General features: G+C 36.0%; 1 protein-coding gene across 2 annotated transcripts; it reads left to right on the plus strand.

Moving 5' to 3' along the window:
- On the plus strand, nt 1–23,507 carry Sec3 (exocyst complex component Sec3). Of its 2 annotated transcripts, none has more exons than XM_071595038.1 (14): nt 1–478; nt 558–653; nt 728–836; nt 5,352–5,566; nt 5,659–5,925; nt 6,811–7,053; nt 7,987–8,314; nt 10,434–10,852; nt 12,090–12,289; nt 13,379–13,619; nt 15,285–15,438; nt 17,838–17,983; nt 18,711–18,905; nt 23,042–23,507. In XM_071595038.1, the coding sequence occupies exons 1-14, from the start codon at nt 227–229 to the stop codon at nt 23,192–23,194; spliced, it is 3,018 nt and encodes a 1,005-aa protein (XP_071451139.1). In that variant the 5' UTR covers nt 1–226; the 3' UTR covers nt 23,195–23,507. The 2 variants fall into 2 exon arrangements, with proteins under 2 accessions (XP_071451139.1, XP_071451140.1); XM_071595039.1 differs by having other exon boundaries at nt 10,605–10,852.
- The last annotated feature ends 142 nt before the right edge of the window (nt 23,508–23,649 follow it).

Genomic DNA, 23,649 nt, shown 5'->3' on the forward strand with positions numbered 1-23,649 from the left:
GTGTAACTAAGTTATATTATATGTCAGAACAATAATAATTTTATATGTGTACTCGCACTTGTTAACATAAATATATTTGGAATAAGCCGAACCTAAGTTAAGATATATTATTTCAATTACGCATGAATATCAGTGACAATAAACATCCGACGTTAAGTGAGTTGGTGTAATACACTGATACGCCTACACTTAAACTTAATGTGTCCCGTCAGACGTTGTACACAGAATGGCAACCATTCGGCATGCATTGCAGCGTGAAGTGTTTAAGCCATGTGAAGAATCTCTCTTATCGTTTGTTAACGTCTCCAAGCTTCTCAAGAAAAAGAAAACTAGTTTTTTATGTATCACATCAACAAATCAAAAACCCACTACCATTCATATCCACCAGGTGAAAAAGACTGATAAAAATACTTTTAAAAAGAAAAACACATGGACGATTGCAGAACTTATATCGGTAGATGGAAAAACAGCGTCAGAGGTATTTGAAGTTTCGTTAAATATAGTTTTAAGGTCCGCTTATACAATGTAACCTTAATATATTCTTATGTAACTTTTAGGACAATCACGAGTTTGATGTACAGTTTGAGAAGACTTATCGATGGTATGCAATAAGTCTGCAGGAAAGGAAAAATTTCCTGCTGATGCTGTGGAAGGTAAGCATAATTAGCATTATTCTATGGAATATTCCTCCTTGTATGTGTCATTAAGTTACTCTATTACATTTCAGCTCTGCTGCAAGCATTTACCCAAGCAGAAACCGCCATTTAGAAATCTTCCAGAAGATTGGACTGCCAGTGTGAATCCATTAATTGATCTGGGATCTCCTACATCATCTGGTGTGTTTTCAACTTAAAATTCCTGTCCCCGTCCTTTATTTACCACGCCCCATATATTGACTTTAGGTGTCAGGTTTGTGATGCTGTGTACTAAGATAATTTTGGATAGTCCAATGCCTATCATCTACAGTGTTTTGTGAAAACCTCCACTTGTTTGCCCTAGTCCTTTTCATTTCTTCATAACTTCCTCCTGCCTATGTTGTTCTTAAAACTATCCATCCACCTTCATTGCCTGTTTCGAGTTTCTCCCAGTAACTTTCTCACTTCACCCACCTTATTTAAAACTACAGTGTATGTCTTCTCCATTTGACTTATTTTCTCCATTGTTCATCATACCCTTTTTTCAAAAGCCTCCAATCTATGCTCATTCTCTTGACTCAAAGGACAGATATCAAATCCTTACAGTGCTGCCCACTATACTATAGCATTTACTAATCTTTTCTTCATGTTTTCATTTACTGTACTCATCATTATTTTTTTCTTCTTGGCATTGGCTCCTCCACCTATGCAATTCTTCTCCTAATGTCCCCACTACTTTGCCTCTCTTCTTACTTATCAAGATTCTCAGTACTTTGGTTTTCTTGTGATTAATCTTCATCCTACATCTCTCAGGATGTTCCTCCAAAGTACTATAAGTAAAGTGCAAATCTATCTGACTTAATTAATCTGTCTCCCACTTTTATTTCCAGCTCAAGCCCTTTCCATTCCACACTTCACATATTCTCAGAATGTATGTTGAAAAGTATCAGCAATTATGGGCCACCCTGTCTCACTTCCCCATCAGTGTTTTCACTTATTTTTTCCTTCATCTTGATTCTACCTCTGCAATCCATTATTGTGATGTCGATTCAAGTGCAAGTTTCAGATTGGTCTCCTCTATTCCTCCAGCCTACTCCTACTGTTTGCAACATTTATAGCAATCTGCCCACTCCACTTGGTCGAACACCTTCTCTAAATCAGGAAACACACAGAGGCATCCTGGTTTTCCTTATAGATGTTACTTTCTACTAATGTACTAATTACTGCAATGGCATCACACATTCCGCTCCATTTTCTGAAGCCAAACTGATCTTCATCTTGGTAGTTATTATATTACCTTCTTTGATAATTCTTTGCTTTGCTGGATGTGAAATTTAACTTATTGTCCAATAGTCCTCGCATACTGCTATTTTATTCTCTTTTGGGATGTGATCAAAATTCATCTAAAGAAATCCCCTTGCTAAAATTCCTTCCTTCCATGTTACCCTAAACTCTTTAATAGTTCTGTGGGAATATTATCTAGTTTCACTGCCTCTTTCAGCTTAGTCTCCCTTTGACTTTTTCTGTTTCACTGTCTAGTAATACTGGACCCAAGCTATCCTCACCGACATTGCATTTCCTTTCATAATCTGCCTGGTCTAGTATCTTTACTATAAAGCTCATTATGTGTTCTTTCCGCCATCCATGAATATCTTCTGGCTCCATTAATATCTTCCCTGTTTTATTTCCTTTGGTTTCCTTTCCATTAGTTTCTTGCCTAAGTTGATTATTTATCTCTCAGTACATTCTCTCAGGATGTGGTAGTCCAGTGAGTTAGTGATTGGAGGCTCTAGATTCAATACTTGGTAATACCTCCCAAGTGACCGAGACATCAGATCCATCATGAAGAACTCATCAATTCCTTGGAAAGAACAAAGAGGTCTAATATCCTCGGCACCCAAACCTCTGAGGTTCTATGGCCTATCCTAAGTTCATAAGGAGGGTATACTGTTGAGGCCCATAGTAAGCCCAATCAACTCGCCGACCAGTCACCTAGCCAACTATCTGGCCCAGCATCAAGTCTACATGGGAAAAATGTCCTTGCACATAAAGAACTCAGCCCACTTTGTCAAAATCCTGAAGGAGACTTCAGTGATAAAGGAGGACAAGTTTTGACATGGTGTCACCATTCACCAACCAGCCTAACCAAGAGTCTGTGGAGATCGTGAGAGGACTCACCACTTTAGGCATACCTGGAGACTTTCCGGAACTGGTGAAACATTGTCTAAGGAATACATTGTTCCTGTGGAATGGTGATTTCTACGAACAAACAGAAGGAGCAGCAGTGGGATCGCCAATGGTAGCCAACTTGTACATGGAGAGATTTGAGATGAACGTGCTTAACACTTGTGACAAGAAACCAATGCTTTGGCTTTGAAACCTAGACGACACCTTCATCATCTGGCTTCATGGTGAAGAAGAATTGCACATGTTCCTGGAACACCTAGATACACAACACAGTAGCATCCTGTTCACAATGGAAATGGGAAAAGGAGGAAAATCACCATTTCTTGACGTGATCGTAAAGAGAAAAAGCAATGGGAACTTTGGACACGCCATCTACAGGAAGTCCACCTATGCAGACTGGTACTTCAATACCAACTTGCATATCCATCCATCTCAAAAGGCTGCTTTGATGTCCACTCTCATGCTCCAGGTGTACCCCTTATCTGACACCGATTCCTTGAAGACAGAATTGAAACACCTGACGACTGCACCATACAGAAATGGATCCATGACCAACATTCTCCTAAAAAGGACCATGAAAGTGGAAAAGAAATTACATCAGCTGACCACCCATGACAACGGAGAGGAAGAAGCATCACAACTAAGGGCGTGAGTCACCATGCCATATGTCACGGGGACCTCTGAATGGATAGCTAGGATCCTCAACAAATATGATGTGGTGGCAAGGTTCAACACCGTGACCAAAATAAACAGCCTCTAGCATGGACCAAAAGACAATATCCCTAAGGAGTTGTCAGAATGCGTATACTCAGTGCCATGCTCCTGTGGCAGATCTTACGTCGGGAACCTGCTGATCACTCACAACAAGGATTAAAGAACATCGCAAGGTGGTGGAAAAGAAACAATTCAACTTATCAGCCATCGCTAAGCATGTTTGGAGTGAGCCGGGACACATTATGAATTTTGAGGGAGTGAAAGTAATAGTGAAGGACAAGTTCTATTTCTCTTGGCAAATTTGCAAGGCCCTTGAAATTCTAAATAGACAATGAAATATCAGTGGGGACAATGGATATCCATTAAATAGTGCATGAAAAAGGGCTATCCAATCAGAGCGCTGTACTTGACTTCCTGCCCTTTATAAGGCAGAAAAGAAAGCTTCAAAAAATACCTTCACTTTGAAGACACTGGAAGGATGGCTAGCAAAACTGTCGTCACCCAAAGACAAACAAACACTAATGGAGAACCCAGAACTGCAGAGACAAGCAGTTCAGTGCCACTGAAACCTTCAATGAATTGAACCCAACATAGTGTCGTTTGGTCTCAAGATGCTCTCAAGAATTTTTACCCCTTATATTCTTTCATAGCAGATTTTCACCTCTCAGATCTCTAAGCTAACAAAGTGAATTGTAGTAAAGCACAAGTGATGGTGCTCAATCAAGCCACCATCCAGAAAATTCACTTACTTTCATATTATGGCAAATAACTGATACTGCAATATTTGTGATAAATCACTGGTAGCACGAAACAATTTTTTTGGAATTGTACATACCTTCAGCACTCAGCTAGTTGATTAATTTATTTTAGTTCAAATGTTTGCCTTCAGATCTCAATAGAACCCAGCCAAAAGAGATACCTAAATATGTCAAAAGATTTTGACCGGCTAATCATCTTCTTTTCTGAGAGGATCAAAAAATTTTATAATACTGGAAAATAGAGTGGCTCTTAGAGTTTTGGGCAGTGAAGTACACAAAGTAATGTGTAGAATTCAGATTGCAAAAAATTAAAAGTATGTAAGATGTAATGAATACTTTTTTGAATGACGTCAGTGATTTGGAAAATTAGAAAATCATGTTAAACATTTATAATATTTTTCATCAAATTTTGTCAATGAGGGACCCCAAGTAACTTGATTTTAGGACATATGGTAAATAGTTATTTTGAAAATCTGTATTTACAGTTATTTCTACCAGAGAAATTTCCTCCTATCTTAACTGAATTCTCCCACTTAAAATCATATAATTCCATATCTTATATAAATAAACATATGGTAAGTTTTCCAATTAGTTATTAAAGAAAAAACATCATAAAATATTGATCTAAATAATGCCCGAATCTGTGTAAAGAAATTGCATGTAGATAATGGTGATACATTTATAATATTTGGTGTCTTCATGTAATTACTAAATTCTATGCTCTTTAATTAATGCATGCATTTTCTCAATTTTCTCACATCAGATGAATTACCATAAATTTCAAACCAGCTCTGAATGTTTATTGATGGAAACCTTTGATGAAGAATCATTCCTGTGGAATTTGGAGATTTATGTTTACTACATGTTGCCAGTCTTGATACTGTTGCAGTAGCCATGACATTTTTCTACCTGTATCTTATTACAATAATAGCAAAATAGTACTTGAAATCTATTTTTCCATTTATTTTACTCTCAAGGGTTAATTTAATATTGAGATGAGATGCAGTTTTAATGATTATTAGCCTTATAAAATCATGATCCCTCTTTTGTTTCAAAGCTGGCTTAAATGTTACTCAGACTTCTGCAACTGTGGGTGGTGAAGGTGTTGTGAGTGAAGAAGCTGATGACGTTGATGATGCTGGGGATTATCGCAGTCTCACTGAAAAGGAGCAAGCTGATCTGGAAAAAATGGTTTCTCAATATGAGTTTGCCATTAGCAACGCAGATGCTTTCATGGAGGTTTTAGCCAGAGATCTTTCAATACTTGATGGGGTACGTAGCATTCTTTGATAGATTCTTTGTTTCAGGTTTCATCAATGTACTTTAAAAAATTAAATATTATAAATATCTCTTTACATGTATAGGAAAATGTTCATAGTGTCCTTGCCACAGAAGATATATTTAGTGGCTCAGAGAAAGGTGAAAGTAAAAGGTGGCTTCTCACTGGATCCGGCGGGCCCCTTGATGAAGCAATTGAAGAAACAGATAAAATTGAAAAGCGGCTCGAGGATTATGAGCAATCCTTGGCTGGTGTTCGCCGTGCAATACAGGAAGTGGAGCAAAAGAATGCTCTCATAGAATTAGCTGATCGAAATGCTCGTAGCCTTCTGGCAGAACTGGAAAATGTAGTTGTAAGTATTTATCAGCCCTTGATTTTCCATGCTCTTAAAAATCTTCTTCTTATTAGTGAAATTTTCCCTCTCGAGTACATTTCATTTTGGTGAACTTCTCATCGGGTTGCATATCTAAAATATGAATTGAATGTAGATCACCAAAATCCTAACTAACTATAACATCTCAGAATTGGAAATTTGCGCACAATGTCTCAAAATATAGGTTGGTTTCATCTTCTGATATTTTTCTTTACTTTCAGTTGCTGGAGATTTAATCCATGCTTCAATTTGTGCATTTTTATCGAAGTAAAATTTAATGCTCAACTTGCATGCATATTTTAGTGACCTATGAAGTAGTCAAATTATAGAATTAAACCATTAATCAGCCAGAAGTTAAAACTGTGGTTCCTTATTACATTGGTGAAATTTTCTATTTCAAAGCCTCAAATTTATAAAAACCTTGAGTTGACTGTCGAAGAAAGTTTGAAATTAGAAAAACAAATAATTTGGTCAATGTCTGAAAGTTTTGTTTCCTTTTCAGATTTAAATTATTGTTCAAAAAGGGTGAAATTTGAGTTAATCGATGGGCTTTGGGTACTATATCCAAACCTCATTCTCTTGACATGAAATTTTCATGATATTTTAATGTTATTCCCCTTTTTTGTTTCAACCTTTTGGGTCCCTTTATCTTTAATTTCCAAATTGAGCCATATTTTTGTCCTACACTTTTCCATCTCAATAGAAGTATCAATGTTTTATTACATCAACCGTTGATAGTGAGGGTCAATTGACTAATTTCTAAAATTTTAGTTGTATATTCATCCTTTTTGTGCTTTTCAATGACTCATGAAATGGGCAAATAATTGATTTTTTTACTATTTTTATTCTTGTTATTATTTGTAGAACCAGCTGGACCTCTACCATCATCACCAAAACGCACTTATGGAAGCGGATCTTTCCCAGCCACGTGGACTTGAGGATGCACTACTGGCTTCTGAAGCCCTCCGTGCAGCACTGAATGCCCAAATACACCCCGCTCTTGTACGACTTGGAGCTGTGCAAGGTCAAAGGCGGCGTCTGGAGAAGTTGAAGGGAAAATTCTCTCAGAATCTTTCCAGGCATTTAAACAATCTATTCATTCATCTGGTGATTATAATTATTTTCATTAAGATGCATCTATAAATTAAAAATGATATGGTGGCATAGGATGTCACCCGTGTCTTTCATTGTATGAACTCTTAAGGTTCAATTCCCATCAATGCACTTACCTAACCATGTCAATGTCTGTGGTGTCAAATGGTATTTACATGTTTTTCTTGATGATTGGGTAGGCAAAATAGGTCTACTCCCTGAAATACTATACCTTCCTTTGGTTGGTTGACATCTATGATGCCAAATTCCAAATATTTGAAATCTATCAAGGTTATACCACTTTGTTGGAATAGAAACTTAAAATGTGAATTACAATAATAGTTTACCGTATTTCCCAGCCCATGAGATGCATTTTTTATATTCCAAAATGTGCTCTAACACCAACTTGCATCTTATGGGCTGAGGGTATACAGGTTTGACTTCACCCCATGAACTGCTAGCCGTTTCACTAGGAAAAATACTTACTATTAAGTATTTTTCCCTCATCAGGCCAAGAAAATGTTTGGCCAAAGAAATATATCTTTTCGGCCTGATCCAATGATTTTTCATAAATTCTAACCTGAAAAGTTGCACTGCATCTTATCGGCTGGGAAGTATGGTGATTTTGTCTTTCCCCTTCTTTTAAATGGTCTTTACTCTTCCAGTGAAGAGTGAAATAGTTTCAGTAGTATATATAAATGCATTGGTCTGTGAACAATTTATAACATTATAAGTACATAATTTTAATATTGTTAGAAATGAGCTCTTACGGCTAGTAATATATAATAAAAGTGAAACTCCAATAGCCGTAAACAGTTAACTGTTTACGGCTATTGGAGTTTCACTTTTATTATATACATAATTTTAAGTTTAGCAATGCTTGATCTTAATCTTAAGACAAATGCTACTTGATTCTAAAATCCATTCTCTTTGCTGAATCAATTACAGGGAAATGATACTGCAGAAACATTCAGCCCACCCATTGAAGAAATATTCACACGACCTTGGCCACAGGGGTCTTCTGCCCATGTGCCCCCCAAGCACCATGCTCAACTAGCACCTTATGGACCACTTCTTGGTTGGGCCAGGGCTATGGATCGACGTGCTTATGCAGCATTAGCTAGAATTTATTCATCCTCTTTGGGAAAACTCTATGAGCGTGACCTTCGTCGTCTCTTTGAAGAGGCAAGATCTCAAGCATCTGATTCACCCATTGGAGGTCCTGGTGCATCATCTGGAGTGGCAGGATCAGCAAGTTCCGGGACTGAGAAAAAAAGTTTGTATTGATTGGGTACAATTATTTTAACCCTAGGGTACTCACATTGGGGTAAATTAGAATATGATGTGTGGTGCTATTTTAGTGCTATTGGAGTGAATGGTGCTATTTTAAATGAAGCTAACATGTTTATGTATGAGCAGCTGAACCATTATTTACTCTCGTCAAAATTCGGGAATTTATTGGCCAAAAAATAATTGTAGGTCCATTTAATTCATGGGATAGCAATGGTTTTTATAACAATCTTTTTTTTGGTAGTTGGTCAGGAAATCTGGGCTCATATCTGATACATATACTGTGTGAAATTGTTGAATGAAAAAAAATCATGTGAAGGGAAGAAATATTTCTGCCCCAGCAATTATGAAGTCTCATTAGATGTCCTCAATTGCATCATGTTGTTCCAAGTAGTGAATCCTTGTCATAACAATCTTACAGAGATACATAATTGAGTCAAAATTTGGAAGTACCTGCAACTGACAAACACTGTAATCTATAAATGCATCATTTGTCATGTCCTACTTAGCTGAAATTTTGTTTTCGTTTTCAGAATCCTAAAGATTGTCTGGTCATTGTGAAAACTTGAAGCAACATACAGTACATATAGGATTGGAAATACCACTTCAATCTTTTAATTTTTATGTAATCTCTTTGGAGTTGATGATCACCTTAAATAATGAGGTTGAAAGATAAGCTAGGGTATCTTCACCTGGTTAATTAATTAATCCAATATAATCATCCAATACTCACAGTCTGGCCTCATGAGTCACCATTGTTTTCTCATGGATGCTTCTATTGACCCATTTATTCTTGGAATCCTGTTAAGGGTCTACTTTTAATGAGTTTCCGAGAGGATGAGCCGACAGAGTTTTCATTGCCCACAGAGACTTGAGTCAACAATTGTTTACTGTTGCCTTTGATGAGCATGAACCATGAATATGGGAAATCTTGCTAGTTTGGTATATCAAAAGTCAGCAAATATCCTAATATGGTACAAAAGTCTTATGTTACTTTAATAGAAGGGTTTGAGACATTGTTTTACTTACTGTTGGAGATTTAAAAATAGTGGAAAGTCATTAGCTGAATATAATAATAACCATTATGGTAAGTATGTATTGGTAAGCAAGTATCCACTTGAGATCCTCACCTTTCCAGAGGGGCAAGCAGTGTAATCTGATATCTCTCTGAAAAAATTACCATCTGCGAGGATATAATGGGAGATACGTATCACTTGGGATTCAGCTTTGGGGGAGTTTCAAAAGGAAACTACCAATGTCTTTTCTTTTTAGTAGCTCTGAGAAATGAAAAAAAATAATTACAAGGGAGAGATGAAACAAGAAATGAGGACAAGCTAGCAAGCATGCATATTCTTCTACATGCAAATCAATCAAAATAGTGGCACTATTCACTCTGAAATCATGCCTGCAGTAAACATAGGACACTAAGAGCAAGGGTATGTGTGAGGGAGGGAGAGAATGCACTTTATTTTTTCCATACATGGTACTGCAAAGTTGGGAAAAATATTGATTTTGTGGCTCTCAGTAAAGGTATTGTTCAAATGAAGGTTTGTATTATATCATCAACAACTTCCCATTATCAATAGTGGAAAACAATTTTGATCAAGGAGAAAGATTAATTCAATCTCAGTTAGGTGCCATTGTAAGCCAGGATAAATCATACAATTAATTGTAATTAAAACCAAAATGATTGTTCATCCATTCCTCGGAATCCCTGATTTGGCTTCGATAGATAATCATATCCAACCCAAAACTCCTCCCTCTCTTTAATTATGAATACTTAGGTGGGTAAGAAGGGTCTTTGTGATAATATTTGCCTGAAGATAAGTCCAAAATAAATACATGTTAAGATGAGATCCTTCATTAAATACATGTTGTTTGCAAATGAATTAATGGGATTCATAAAATCCATGTTTAGTTAGTTTGTCATGCCATTCCCCCATGCACAATAGAATTTAATCAAAGAAACTTGATTTTGAAATATTATAGTTGATTTTGTATTATTTAATCCTAATAGCATGGTACTAATTTGGGTTGACAGCAAATCAATCTCTACAGTTATGGAAATACATAATTTGAACACCTTCCTTTGCCACTCACCCCAGTAAAGGTCATCCCATCAGCTCAAGACATTAGCAGCAAATTGAAGCAAACCACACAGCAGCTAGGGATGGTAGTGGGGGGCAAAGGGAGTAGTGGGGGGACAACAGGTGGCAGCACATCTGCCCCAAGTCCCTCCCCTTCCTCCTCTTCCGCCTCTTCTGCCTCATCCACAGCATCCGCAGCCACCCCTGGACACATGTCTGCTGGTGGAGGTCCCCTCTTGGGATCAGACAGGGAGACATGGGCCGGCGATGGGTCATCAGCAGCCCATGGCAGTTCTGGAGGGGGTGTCACTGACCGGCGTCGTTTTGATGAAGTTCTTGACAGGGCCCTTGCAGCCCTGGAGCCGGTTTGCCTCTCAGAACAGAAGTTCTGTGTCCGATTCTTCCATCTAGATGTGGCCACTCCTGATAATGACAAGGTAAACCATTTACATAGAATAAGCTATTAAATAACCCATTAGTTTAATATTTCAAATCAAAATGAAATACACTATGTTATCCCACAGAAGAGCTTTATTGTACGACCCGGGTTTCGTCGAAGATCGACATCATCAGGTACAGAATATTCCCAGTCTAGGTTTAAATACATTTTTCAAACTGTGAGAGGGGGGGGGGGGCTGGAGGGGGTGAGGGAGGTTTGAAAAATCGTTAGGAGGTGATTGGGATGAGAGGGAGAAAGGGTTAGGGTGTGGAGATGAGTGTCCAACTTGGGAAGGTACGGCGGTTAACGGAGAGGGGAGGGGAGGCACCACAGGTGGTAAAGCACCTAGGTACTTACCTAAGTTAAGGAGGGGGGAATGGGAAGAGTCTATAACATCGTTAAGGAGAATATTTGACCCGGACACATTTCTTAATATTTCAAATTTCTCTAAACAGTCGAGCTTGAGTCCCTTATTTTCCAAGTGTAAAATTTTAGGTCTAAATTAGTTTAATATTTGTTCCGTATTTAGTCACTCAAATTCTTTTCTAAACTCTGGTAAAATTCTGTCATTAATTTGCACCCATGCAGAGATTAGAATATCTCTGAAAAGTTCTGCCAACATCTGGATTTGAGCCTGGACCCCCATGTAATGGATGGTATATTAGCCATCCATCATCAATCCAATCCCCTGGGGACGGGAAAAAAATGAAGATATGCACCAAAGGCAGAATTAAAATTTACGTAGTCTTACCAGGAGTTAAAACATTAATTATTGCTTCACATATCTCTCTCCCAAATGAGAAGGTAAATTATGAATTTTCCCAAAGCATAGTACTCAAGGTATGATGAACACACCTCTGCTTAGAGCCATTAGTGTATCAGAATTCAACTTTATAACCATAAGATTGTTAGTTACCAGTTTCATTGTTAATTCTAAAACAAGGATGGATCAGTTGAGTTTTACTTCGATAAATATTGTCGCAAAGAAAAGCATTAGTGAAGTTTATCGTAAACTCTCTGGGGTTCCATGAATTTATGTCTGAATTTTATCCCTATTTTTAATGTGAAACATTCAAACAAACAAGCAAAAAGTAGACTAAATCCTTGAAAAGTAACTTGTGTTTCAATGATTCTCCATTTTTAAGAGAGTGAATAGGTATCAATCAGCCTGTACATAATATGGTATTCCAGAAAGATTCCAATTAATTTTCTCTCTTTATTTCTGCACAAAATAGAATACTCAAACAACGCTGGATGCACCATCATCTGAAGCATTGGAAGATGTTTCTTCAAGCCCAAATCCACTTCCTCTCCCTCAGAAGAGAGCAGAGAAGCTAATGAATGAGGAGGTGCGGAAAATGATGGGTGAACTGTTTGCATCCCTTGAGCAGGAACTAATATCCTTTGTGGCTCACTATGAAAAAGTGGATAGTTTGTAAGTATAATTGACGTTTAATACATATTTCCAGGAAACTGCCCTCTTAATGATAAAAATTAAGTTGAATTCAATGTGGACCTGTTGATGTAAAATTTTGTTCTAATGAAATTTTATTTCCAGTAAAATCTCTCTCCCTGCCTTAAAAAAACCGACAAAAATAAATTTAAAATATGTAACTTGTAAAATAATGTAATTGTAAAATATGTAAAGTATCATAAAATAATAAAGTGAAGTTGATAATTTTGAACTTCAAGGGAAAAGAATCTTCATGAGAGAAAATGTCCCTGTTCATTACAATTATATGTATGTTATGTGCGATTCATTCACCTTTATTCCCAAAATTCACCATCTAAAAATGTGGTGCATATCTTATTTTCAAGCCTAAATCTGTGATTAAGATCAATTTCTCATTGAATCTCTTTGTACATTTTCTGCATGAGAGTTTTATAAATGAATTTATTTCCTGTACTGAAGAAAATCTAGTCATTTACTAGTAGTAGTAGTTTTGAGGGGAGGCGACCGACAGCTGAGGTCATTTGCGCCATAGGGGATGGATAGGAAAGGATGAAGGGTGGAGAGAAACCCGGCGTCGGCATTAGCCTACTCTTTACGAAAGGCGCCAAGGGGTCCGCGGCTTAACGTCCCATCCGACGGACGGCGTACTCACTCAAAGTGCCCTCCACAAAGCACCTCAAGCAGGGATCGAGATACCTCTGAAAAATATTCAACACCGCCGGGATTTGACTAGTCATTTACTATTGTGTGTGTAGTCCTCAAAGTGAAAAATCTCAAGCTGCAATTTAAGGTATTCAGTCAGCCAAAGATATCTTGTAATTTCTCAGAAATATGAAGAGGATTACAAATTTCTTCTAAATGAGCACTTTGTGGTCTCTAAACTATCTGAATTATATTTTTTCTCATCCCTTTGACTTACGGTCCATTCACATCTAGCATTAGATTAATCTTTCCATTTCCTTGAAATGGAATGGAATAGAAGGTCAAACCTTTTGTCTTTCAAGTCCTAGTTTTTATTTCGTATAAATGTTCATCACACAACACTTATTTGTTTCTATTTCTTTTCTTCAGTTACTGCATGTCAGTTCTAGTTCGTCTGGGGCAGCATGTGATGTCAGCTCAAGATGCTGGGTCTTTCCTCACTGTTACTTTTGGCACAGCTCTTGTGCATGCAAAGCGTAGCTTTGACCGCCTGATGCAAGCACAGTTACGTTCCATTCAGGAGGCTCGACCACCAGGGGGAGGGGCAAGTGCAATGAGACGCTCTTCAAATCGTACTACTGGAATACTTCCTTTTGTTGCAAACTTTGAGGTATGAAATGTTGTGCATATTGATGATTTGTAGCATTATTGCTCGCCATTGTGATATTCCACAAATTTTTTTCACCATTGCAATGCAACAATTTCAGAGTGTAAAAATCATTTGCCTTGACTGGGATTTGAACAATCCTCGATGTCCCGCCTAGTGCTTTAGTCAGTTGAGCTACCAAAGTGTCCTCGTACAGTATGAAATTTGGGGGGCTTTAAAGGAACAAGATGTTCTAATGAAACATCATGCAGACAATGTCAGTGCCAGTGACATTGTATGTATGAATACGAATAATAATGCTTAATAATAGGAATACATGTAATAATATGAATGCATGTAGCAATACCAATTCATGTGTCTGTCACGGCATCTCCTGCAGTTTCTTGGAATTTTTTTCACCAACGTGAAATTCCACAAAATTTCTAATTGCACAAATTTTTCTGTATATGTGATGAAAGTATTGTTTTTCCAAAATTTCTTTCATCCAAGAACACATGACTGACCTTGAAACGAACAACTTTTTGTTCAATCAATTGTTACCACTAAAGGATCATAGATATATTACAAGCTAATGCAGCATGTGAAGCTTGAATGCTTAGATCTATTACAAATATTTTTGTTCATTTTTTATTAAATATTGCAGTTGGTCAACTAAGTTAGGACTCCTCCCTCAAGTAAAGGAAATTTGAATCCATGGCTAGGCTCATGCCCATCGCATAACTTACTGTCTGGGCGCAAGCATTTTATCCTTCCCTTAAATTTTAGGATAATAATGTATTATTTAGTTAAAGGAGAAGTAAAGATGCTTGAAGACTGGCTTCTCTTATGTATGATGGGAAGTTGGAAACAGAATTAGTAGCTTCATGAACCTCATGATCTCATTACTGCTGGGTCATACTCATTCATCTTTCCTTTATAAACCCAAAGTGATCTCACTTATATATGTAGCTACTTTTCTTATTCTCCAAATATGTATATATGGTTCTTAATACCATCTTTGTCAAATGAGTTAAAGTTACAGTAGTCCTTATGTTTACTGCTCAGTATTAACTGGAGTAAATCAATGGTCTACTGTATACTCCCTGTAAAACTGATTGCTCAAAACTTCTACAAGAAAATCCATCTTCCATTTCCTACTAAATTATTAAATAATTATGTGATATTATTAAGAGTTTCAATCATGTGCTTCATTTCTCATGGTACATTTTCTGCTCCTTATCACTGAACTTAAAGATGGGTTTTATTCCACCACATGTTTTTTGTCTCATTGTTCTATTTCTGTTCCAAATTTGTTTTTGTTTAAAAGTAGAAACGTGGCAATGGTCATATTCCAGAGCACATACTCATCATTAATTTGATCAATGTATCATATTCGCTGGGCGCTCTGAAAAACACAAAGGGGCTTTTCATCCACATTGTCTCTTCTACAGCAATGCATTTGAATTTTGGTTTAATGTATCTTTTGAGTTCAAAGTCCTCGGCTAAAAAGTGATGTTTAGATTTTATTTTCATTCATCAAAAATAGAATATTTCCTAATTGATCTCAGTGGGCACTCAAATTTCAACTTTGAACAATATTTTTGCCTGAAGCATGAAATATGACAAGAAAATCTGGTATTCAAAAGTTCAAATGTAGAATTATGCTGAAACTTTTGATCTCATTTCCAGGATTTTGCCAAGACTGCCGAATCCATATTCAAGGGGTCAGAAAGAAGAGCAGATCTGGACAAATGGTATACAAAACTTGTTGGTGCAATGTTTGAAGCCATTCCCAGAACTGCTCTTGAACAGCATCGTACTCCTGCTGAAGTTGTGAAAATGGGTGAGGAATTGTAATTTATTGGTGTAAATCCTTAAAATATATTTTAATAATAATAATACTTTAATAATCTCTTGGTCAAATACATGACATTAAACATGGTCAGTATTGTGAGGAAAAGGAATAAAATAATATTAATACATGGTACAAAGAATCACACAACAGAAAACATTTTAATTACAACTTGTCACCCAAAATTCCTCTCTACTGTAGTGACACTTGAGGTGAGGAGTAATAACTTCTTTGGTTCAATTTTAGAAGTAACCACAGTGGAGTTATTTTTTATGGTCATTGGCAGTTTATTATAAATAAGTGAAGCTCAATGATGTGGCTTACTCCTTAAACAGTATGTTAAACCATAGAATTGACTTGAATTTGTGAAAAGTCTTGATGGCACAGATCGCCATTGGTTGTGGATTCGCTAAAACTAAGTCAAGAGGGTATAAGAAGTTCAAAAATGGCAATAAAGAGGCAATCAATATAATCAACAAGAGTGTATGCAAACATTACATCTGACTCTCCATTAGCTCCTGGATTGAATAGAGAAGGAAATTACATAATGAGTTTCCTGAGTTTGCTTTTGAAAAGTAAAATGTTGTGAATAATTTTCAGTGCATCACTCAATAATATTTGAAGGAGCACTTTTGGTCCCATTGCAGTAGCATGAGTATGTACATATAGTAAGTGGAAATTAATCTGAGCTTTCATATCACTGAAATGTACCTTTTGGGTTTTTCACTCGAGATGATAACTGTTTTTAAAGTGCAGTGAACACATATATATGTAAGGCATAGGTGGTATGTTAAAATTTTAAACAGAGGGCAACAGTGTGGCAATTAGTCTGTTGGCCATTGTTTGTAATTGCAAAATTTTCCTGACTGGGTAGAAGTATCAAATTATAAAATTTACTTTGAGATTAAAGTCTTCAAAATAAAGTGAAAGCCAATGATGTTGCCTTAATGGTCCTTAGAAGATAAAAAATATAGTTGAGTTAATTACTTTGGGTCCTTTTGTGTTCCAATCATTAAAATTGATTATCAACTATAATTCCTAGAAATTTTTTAGAAGATATCTATGGGATCCATTTCCTTCCAGGGTGTTCTTGAAATTTTGTGCTTCATTTCTTTTAATTACCAAAGTAACTCAGCTGGGATTTTGAACCAGCATTGAGATATAATGAGTTCTCTTAGCACTGAGTAAGTAATGGCTGCACTGCAGCCTGTCATCAAGTCTGTAACTGAAGAAGCCCTGAGCATAACATTTGTATCATCTGCTTATAAAATGTGGCCGTTGCCATGGATATAACCAATCCTTTTACGGGAAGGCATCAATGTACAGTTGAAAAAGAGCATTAATAAATATTGTCTACATATTTCAATATTTAATAATCATGAATGCCACGGAATTTAATAAATAAAGTAATTTGATGTATTCGTTCTCAGACATGAGAGAAGGGTAGGTGTTGTGCTTGAGACAGAATTCAATGTAGTGCTGCTCTCTCCCTCTCCAATCCACAACTTCATATTAGAGGATGTGGGGAACTTGAATAAAAAGTTGCTAACACTTACAGTTGGTAATTATGCTTGTAGCATTTATGTTATATTCTCAGGGCTTCAGTATGAGCTTGGGAACTTGGCATCGTAAATGATTTCAGTGTTTACTCCTCCTGTGCTCAATGCATGCATCTGGATGGAATATTCATCAATCAATATGGGTTCGAGAAGCTCTTCCATTCTTCTTCAGCAAGCCATGCATTCAGTTGAATGACTGATGGCAAAACAACCTTAAGCTATAATCAGAAATCCATAATAGGTAGGGCTAACATTTCAGGGTTGAAATGCTGCTTTCATTCATATCATATTCGATAATATGTCTCACATTGCTTTTGACAAAGTAAAATGAAGCTAAATGTATATTTTTGTATGAAGAAGTTTTTTTGGTAGCTCAAGAGGCTGATTGATAATATGTACACAAAGCTTGACAATACACAAAATTCTTAATTATGTGCATTATCAAGAGGAAATATTTGGAAATAAACTTTATTTTTATGGTCAGATAGGTATCTCCACTCATAAATAAACACACCAGGTAGCCACAAGAGGGTGGTGTAATTGTTAAGGTCTTCTTAATACATTTATTGAAATAATGTGTAGGTAGAACTAGAATTTCTATTTGAATTTGATATAAATACTTTTAGCAGTGATATATTTGGTCAACTTTATTTCATTGGATTCAGAGTAATTGATTCCAAAAATCTTGTCTTTATTTTCCTGATTTTTTAAGGGTGGAATATATTTCCTTGTGAAATTTTGAATATTTGAAAGTATTTGAAAATGTTTTCAATTTATTATTGAAAAGAGTAATTTTTTATGTTTTAATGCTATAATCATTCTTTTTTTTAGAGAATTTCCATCATTTATATGCCCTCCTTTCTCAACTGAAAATTGCTGTTTTGGATACTCTTCGCAAGGATGCTAAGCAAAAATACAGCGAAGCACTGAAAGCTTATGTAACTCAATACTTTGGAAGACCATTGGAAAAGCTAAATGTGAGCTTATTTCAAATTTCTACTCATGAATATAAACCTAGAATTAGTTTCTTTTATTTTTTTATTCCATCACTTTGGCACTAGGGCAGCATGGTCGCCAAGTGTTTACAGTGTTCGCTTACAGACAGAGGGTGCTGGTTTCAAATTTAGGTTATTTGTCTTTAGGGCACCACCAGCTCAATTCAAGCATTTTTATTTTATGAGCACCATAACTTCCTTGAAAAATATGGTTGTGGTGCTATGAAAAAAACCTCCTTAACCTGAAAGTATGAATTTCATATGCAAGGTTACTAGGTGTAATTTTGTATGTACTTAGTGAACTGTACCCTCACCTTTCAAAACAAACTTCTGATGATAGACTGCACTTTTGCCTAATTGCTATAGCTGTGATAGCAAAATTAGACAGCTGTTGATTAGGACCAATAATAAGTCATATTCAAGGTCATTTCTGATCTAGTCACATTTATCAAGCCTATTCTCAATGTTGTTTCCCATTGGAACCAAAGAACTTCACTTGTAATGATAGAAATTTCTGGCCTCTTCAGCTCCTAGTAATGAAAAGCTATGTTGATAAAATATGACCATGCAAATATTGGGTTGTTTTTTGCTAGTTATGTTTTCAAAGACAATTTTTCTAACATAATATTTAACACTTTGGCCATTTTAATAACTCAGGGTGAATCTATTTAAAAAATACCAATAAATTTAATGCTTTTTTTATTTTCAGCAATTCTTTGAGGGAGTTCAAGCTAAAGTTTCTCAAGGTGTCAAAGAATCTGAAATTAGTTTTCAAATGGCATTTAGCAAACAAGAATTGAGGCGAGTGATAAGAGAATATCCTGCTAGAGAAGTTAAGCGTGGACTAGAAAGTCTTTACCGTAAGGTGGAGAAGCATCTCTGTGAAGAGGAAAATTTGCTGCAGGTTGGTTAGTTTTAGGAGGGCACTTTATAATATGTACATAATATTTTTGATTAGAGTTACTGTGAAATAATCTGGTCCCCTAGATTTGCATAGCGCATTACGCAAAATCATTTTGTTTTCTAAACCTGTCCAGGTATTCCCAGGTGATTGCGGCTGAGTTCTTATGTATAACTGTAAAGTTACGTTATAGTAATTTAGTGTAATGAAGTATTCAATGTAATTGTGTAGAAGAGCAATCTGATATAACTTAGTTTTGGTTCCAAAGATAATCAATTCTATTTAACACAACTAAAGAACACTGCATTTGGGGAAGTTTGCTAGAAAATGCCAAATTTGTGTCCATAAAAGATTCATTTTTAATGCCATTGAATTAACTCGCTTAGTTTTTGCAAAACAGATAAATATTTTTTTATTAGTTGTGGGCTTTTTGAAAATTTGGGTGGGTTGGTTTTAAAATATCCAGGTCCACAGGTATTTAGAAACCTAGGTTTGTTACCCTTCTCTCTACATCACTTTACCCTTCTTCCTCTCCACCCATTGAATATTCAAGCATATTAAATGTATTTTAATCAATGAAAAAAAGCAATGAAATTTGTTCAAGAAGGCCAAGATACCTGGTTCTTGAAATCAATAGGATTCAGGATACTCTGGTTTTTTCAGCAGCGCTTACTGTTGCATGTTATTATTTATTTCTGTCCCTGATTTTCTTCAAGCCATGGATAGTATCCACCATCCCCATCCTCACATATTCAAAAGGTTATAGATATAAGGGAAAGGGATGAAAACACACATAAAAAGCAAACACGAAGCTGAGGGGAAGGTTGAAGGGTGTGGATACCCAGCAGAAGTTTCCTTGACTGGACTACTGTGTTTGTCCTTCATGTGTGTCTCTATCCCTTTATCAGTATGAATATACTATACACAGGATGAATATTCTACCTGACCAGTTCATCGAGCTCAGTAGTTAGGTCCACCATGCCCCTGGTTCATGCGAAGGCCAAGGTTGATGAGAGGAAGGAGGGAAGGTACTGTTCATGGTTCACATAACTGTATTCAATATGCATTAGAATTAGGGTGGCACAAAGTATTTTGGTTGGAAGTGAAGAAGGCTGTTATCAGCTGTTACATATAATGAGAAGACCATGGTCATTCCAGGGATGCCAAAACTAAATGGCAGATATAATAGAATTGGTAGCACTTCTGGTGTTGAAAAAAATAATACAAAAAGAAATACACTGTTTAATATTCTAATCAATTGGAAAAAAAAACACTCCAATATATAATTTTAAGTTATTTAATATTTCATTTATGGAAAGCAAATTTTTTCATCAATTTGTATTATTAAGGCCATCATAGAAGAGATATTTAGGTGTTGAACTACAGACCTGTACATCTTGTTACAGTCAACATTAACCCATTAGAGATTGAGGATGAAAAAATTATTTTGCTCCAGTTGTAGATGGTAAAATGAGTTTGCACCTTTTATAAAAATAGAAAACTGGAGAAACAGGCAAATTGAAATTATTGTTTAAGTTACCTTTTTACTTGTGGGAAGTTGCAGTCTAGCTGTAAAACACTGGACTACTGACCAGACGGCTTGGGTTCGATTACCAAGTACACCTTTGAGCACCCTCAGCGTAGCCCAAGCTGTGATATTTTGGGGCGTACAAGGAAAGGAAGCTGACCCCATACCCTTATCTGTGAATTCCACATAGTGCAAGCCTTAGTTCTTGGTGACCTCTAGTTTTGCCCATCAAACTAACCCTCTGATTGATTACTGTTGTTATCTGCAGGGTGTGGCAACATAACTTCCTCTTTTATAAATAAAACTCATTTAAAAAAGGAAGTTATGTAGCCACACCCTGTATAGTGCTAGTTGTAGTGTCACATTAAATATGCTCTAAAAGGAAGGCACCAAGAAACCACCTAAGTTACTTATCACACATAATGGAGATGAGTCCTGGTAACTACAGAACCCAACTGACCAGGCAGTATGTCGTGCCCTGCTGTGGTATAGGCAAGGCTTCTGTGATTATCGTCTTGCAAAATCCTTGTAAAAGTGAAATCAATGGGAAAAATTGAAGAAGAGCAGTTAGGATATGGAGCACTTGGAATGATAGATCGATGTTAAGGACAGGGAGATTTATAAAATGAAAGTGGGAGATGGAAAGAGGGAGTGTGTATAATTTAGGGTTGCACATGGTGTAGTGGAGAGATAGTGGTGGTTGTAGAGTGAAATACAATAGAAGTAAAGAGACCCAATGAGGGGTAGCAGTGGTATGGAACAAAAAGGTAGGAAGAAGTGTAGTAAACAGGAGAAGGTGAGTGATAGAATATTATTAGTAGGAGTAAAAGATTAACTGAAAAACTTGGTCATTATTTTGGCCTTTGTTTTACTTTAAACTAATAAAAAATAACTTACTTCACTTAGTTCTATTCAAATGCATAATTTGTGTGTTAGCACTTCAAAACTTACAACTTTGCTTTACCATTGTTCAACTCTGTGATAAGGATACATAGCAAGTTTGTCTAGTTGTGATATTCTTTATGAGAGGGGATGGTAGATTAGTAGATAAATATTAAATAGACATAATAAAGAAATTCTGTAACCTTTGCCTTACAAATAACATTGAAGCAGCTAGTTACTTTCATTTGTGGAATTATTATTAATAGAGTAATCTGAATTAAAATTGGGCTTTGTCACAGTCATAAGTTAGCATTTATTTCAAGTATCAGTTTATTGAAATTTCCTTTAATGTATATCTCTTGTAATTATTGGTTAAGTCACTAGAGATTAATAGTTTTCAAAATAAATAAAACTTTTTGAAAAGGAAAAATATTATCATTCTATAGTTAGGGCAAGTGGCAGTCCAGTGGGTAGAGTGCTGGGCTACTGAATGGAGGGGTCTGAGTGACACCTCTGGCACCCTCAGCTATGCAATTTTTCAGGTACCAGATATTCATGGGAAATCACAGGTGGTGCAGAGAAAGGAACTCAACCCTCGCATATCAAACTAGCCCTCTGGTTGATAACTTCGACTTAGAGTTAAGTTGTTTACTAAACAAGGCTTTGCTGTATTGAAACTAAAATGAGGATTTGTATCCAAAGTGGTTATTACCTCATAACTGTAGAGCAAGATGTTATTCAACTGCTACCTAATTGTTAGTAGAGGAACTTTTTGTTGCCGGACAGCTAGCTACCAATTGTAATTGATCCAATCTTTGGTGCCAACATGTGAAGCATAAGAATTGGATAACAACAGTACTGTATACTATTCCAGGAAAATATCATCTGGATTGCATTTTTAATACTTAGTTACATGAGCTTATTGATTGTCAGATTTAATCATAAATTGGTTCCCAAGGTTGAAGTTTTGATGCTTTTGGGTAGAATTGATATACTTTGTCAGAGAGATTCTTATCATTAACATGAGAGAAATTATCTGCTATATCTTGAGTAGTTTTTAATTGGAAAAATACCTACCATAGTATTGAATAGTGAACACGAAGTTATGGCTGGTTTCTCAAGTAACAATTCTAAGTTCTTGTTTTTCGATGTTAGGGAATTAAATGATTCCAACAACTGTTCGTGTTACAACTATTCCTGGGGCAAATATTTGCTATGAAGTTATTAAAGCATAAACCCAGTTAACTGAAAGACAATTGTTATATTGTTGAAACATTGATCTAATTTACTAATTTATGGACAAATTTGTTAATGTTGCTACTCAGTAAATTTCATACCAATGTTTAATTCTATACATTCTTAATGGTATCTAGTGGATGGAGCAGTTAGATACTGACTAAGTATTAGGGTTCAAATCCTGGGTTAATACCTTAGGAATGTATTTAAAATCTGAGAAAGAAATTGAATCTAGGACTTCATTACAAACAACTGGCCAGGACAAGAAACGGGCAAAACTACTTGCGACTTGTGGATTTTCCCTTCTCCAAATTAACTATTAAGTAATTGCAATGATTTTAGTGTTCTGCCGTTTTAAACAATGTTCTATTTTGAAATGGCTATTCTTTGCCAGTGATCAAAACATTTAATCCTACAGTTTAAATGAAGGCACAATACTTAAAACAAGCGCACTTGAGCGAGAAGTTTCTAAAATGTCTTAATAATTTTGCAGGTGGTGTGGCGAGCAATGCAAGAAGAATTTATACAGCAATACAAGTCGATAGAGGAACTTATACAACGGTGTTACCCTGGATCGATGATCACTTTGGATTTCACAATTAGTGACATACTTGAATTTTTTTCTGAAATTGCCAGATCTCACTGATAAAATAAGTTCACCGTAAAATAAACAACCAAATAATTCATTCCAATATTATTTATTGTGTTACAACTGTACATTAACTACACGACAAATAAATGGTTACTATTTTCGTCCGTGACAACTTTTTCTGAGTCCATTAAAGCATCAAAATCCCTGTTGTAACTGGCGTGAAAATGATCAAAATAAATCTTGAATGTAAGTAATGGACCACATATTACCATTCCACAAATTATTATCTACAAATTCAACTTTAAATGCTGTCGGATCACTTATTCTTCATTTCTGGCGCCCAGTTAAAGTCAATCAGTCCGGACATTTTGCACTGAAAGATAAAAATTCGTATTATGGAAAGTACGAAAATAGTGGTAACATTTCAAAACCTTTACACTTACTGAAATCAAGGTGACCGTAAAAAATCCTATGCCCATTAGCAAATGCATGTTGTATTTCCTCTGCTT

The sequence above is a fragment of the Hetaerina americana genome, unplaced genomic scaffold (assembly GCF_022747635.1).
Source record: "Hetaerina americana unplaced genomic scaffold, ioHetAmer1.1.p SCAF_7, whole genome shotgun sequence".
Classification (NCBI taxonomy): domain Eukaryota; kingdom Metazoa; phylum Arthropoda; class Insecta; order Odonata; family Calopterygidae; genus Hetaerina; species Hetaerina americana.

Coding starts and splice junctions, on each gene's coding strand:
- Sec3 (XM_071595038.1), top strand. CDS start 227: ATGGCAACCATTCGGCATGCATTGCAGCGTGAAGTGTTTAAGCCATGT. Junction 8,315..10,433: donor TTCCGGGACTGAGAAAAAAA/GTTTGTATTGAT, acceptor CACTCACCCCAG/TAAAGGTCATCCCATCAGCT. Junction 10,853..12,089: donor CCACTCCTGATAATGACAAG/GTAAACCATTTA, acceptor TGCACAAAATAG/AATACTCAAACAACGCTGGA.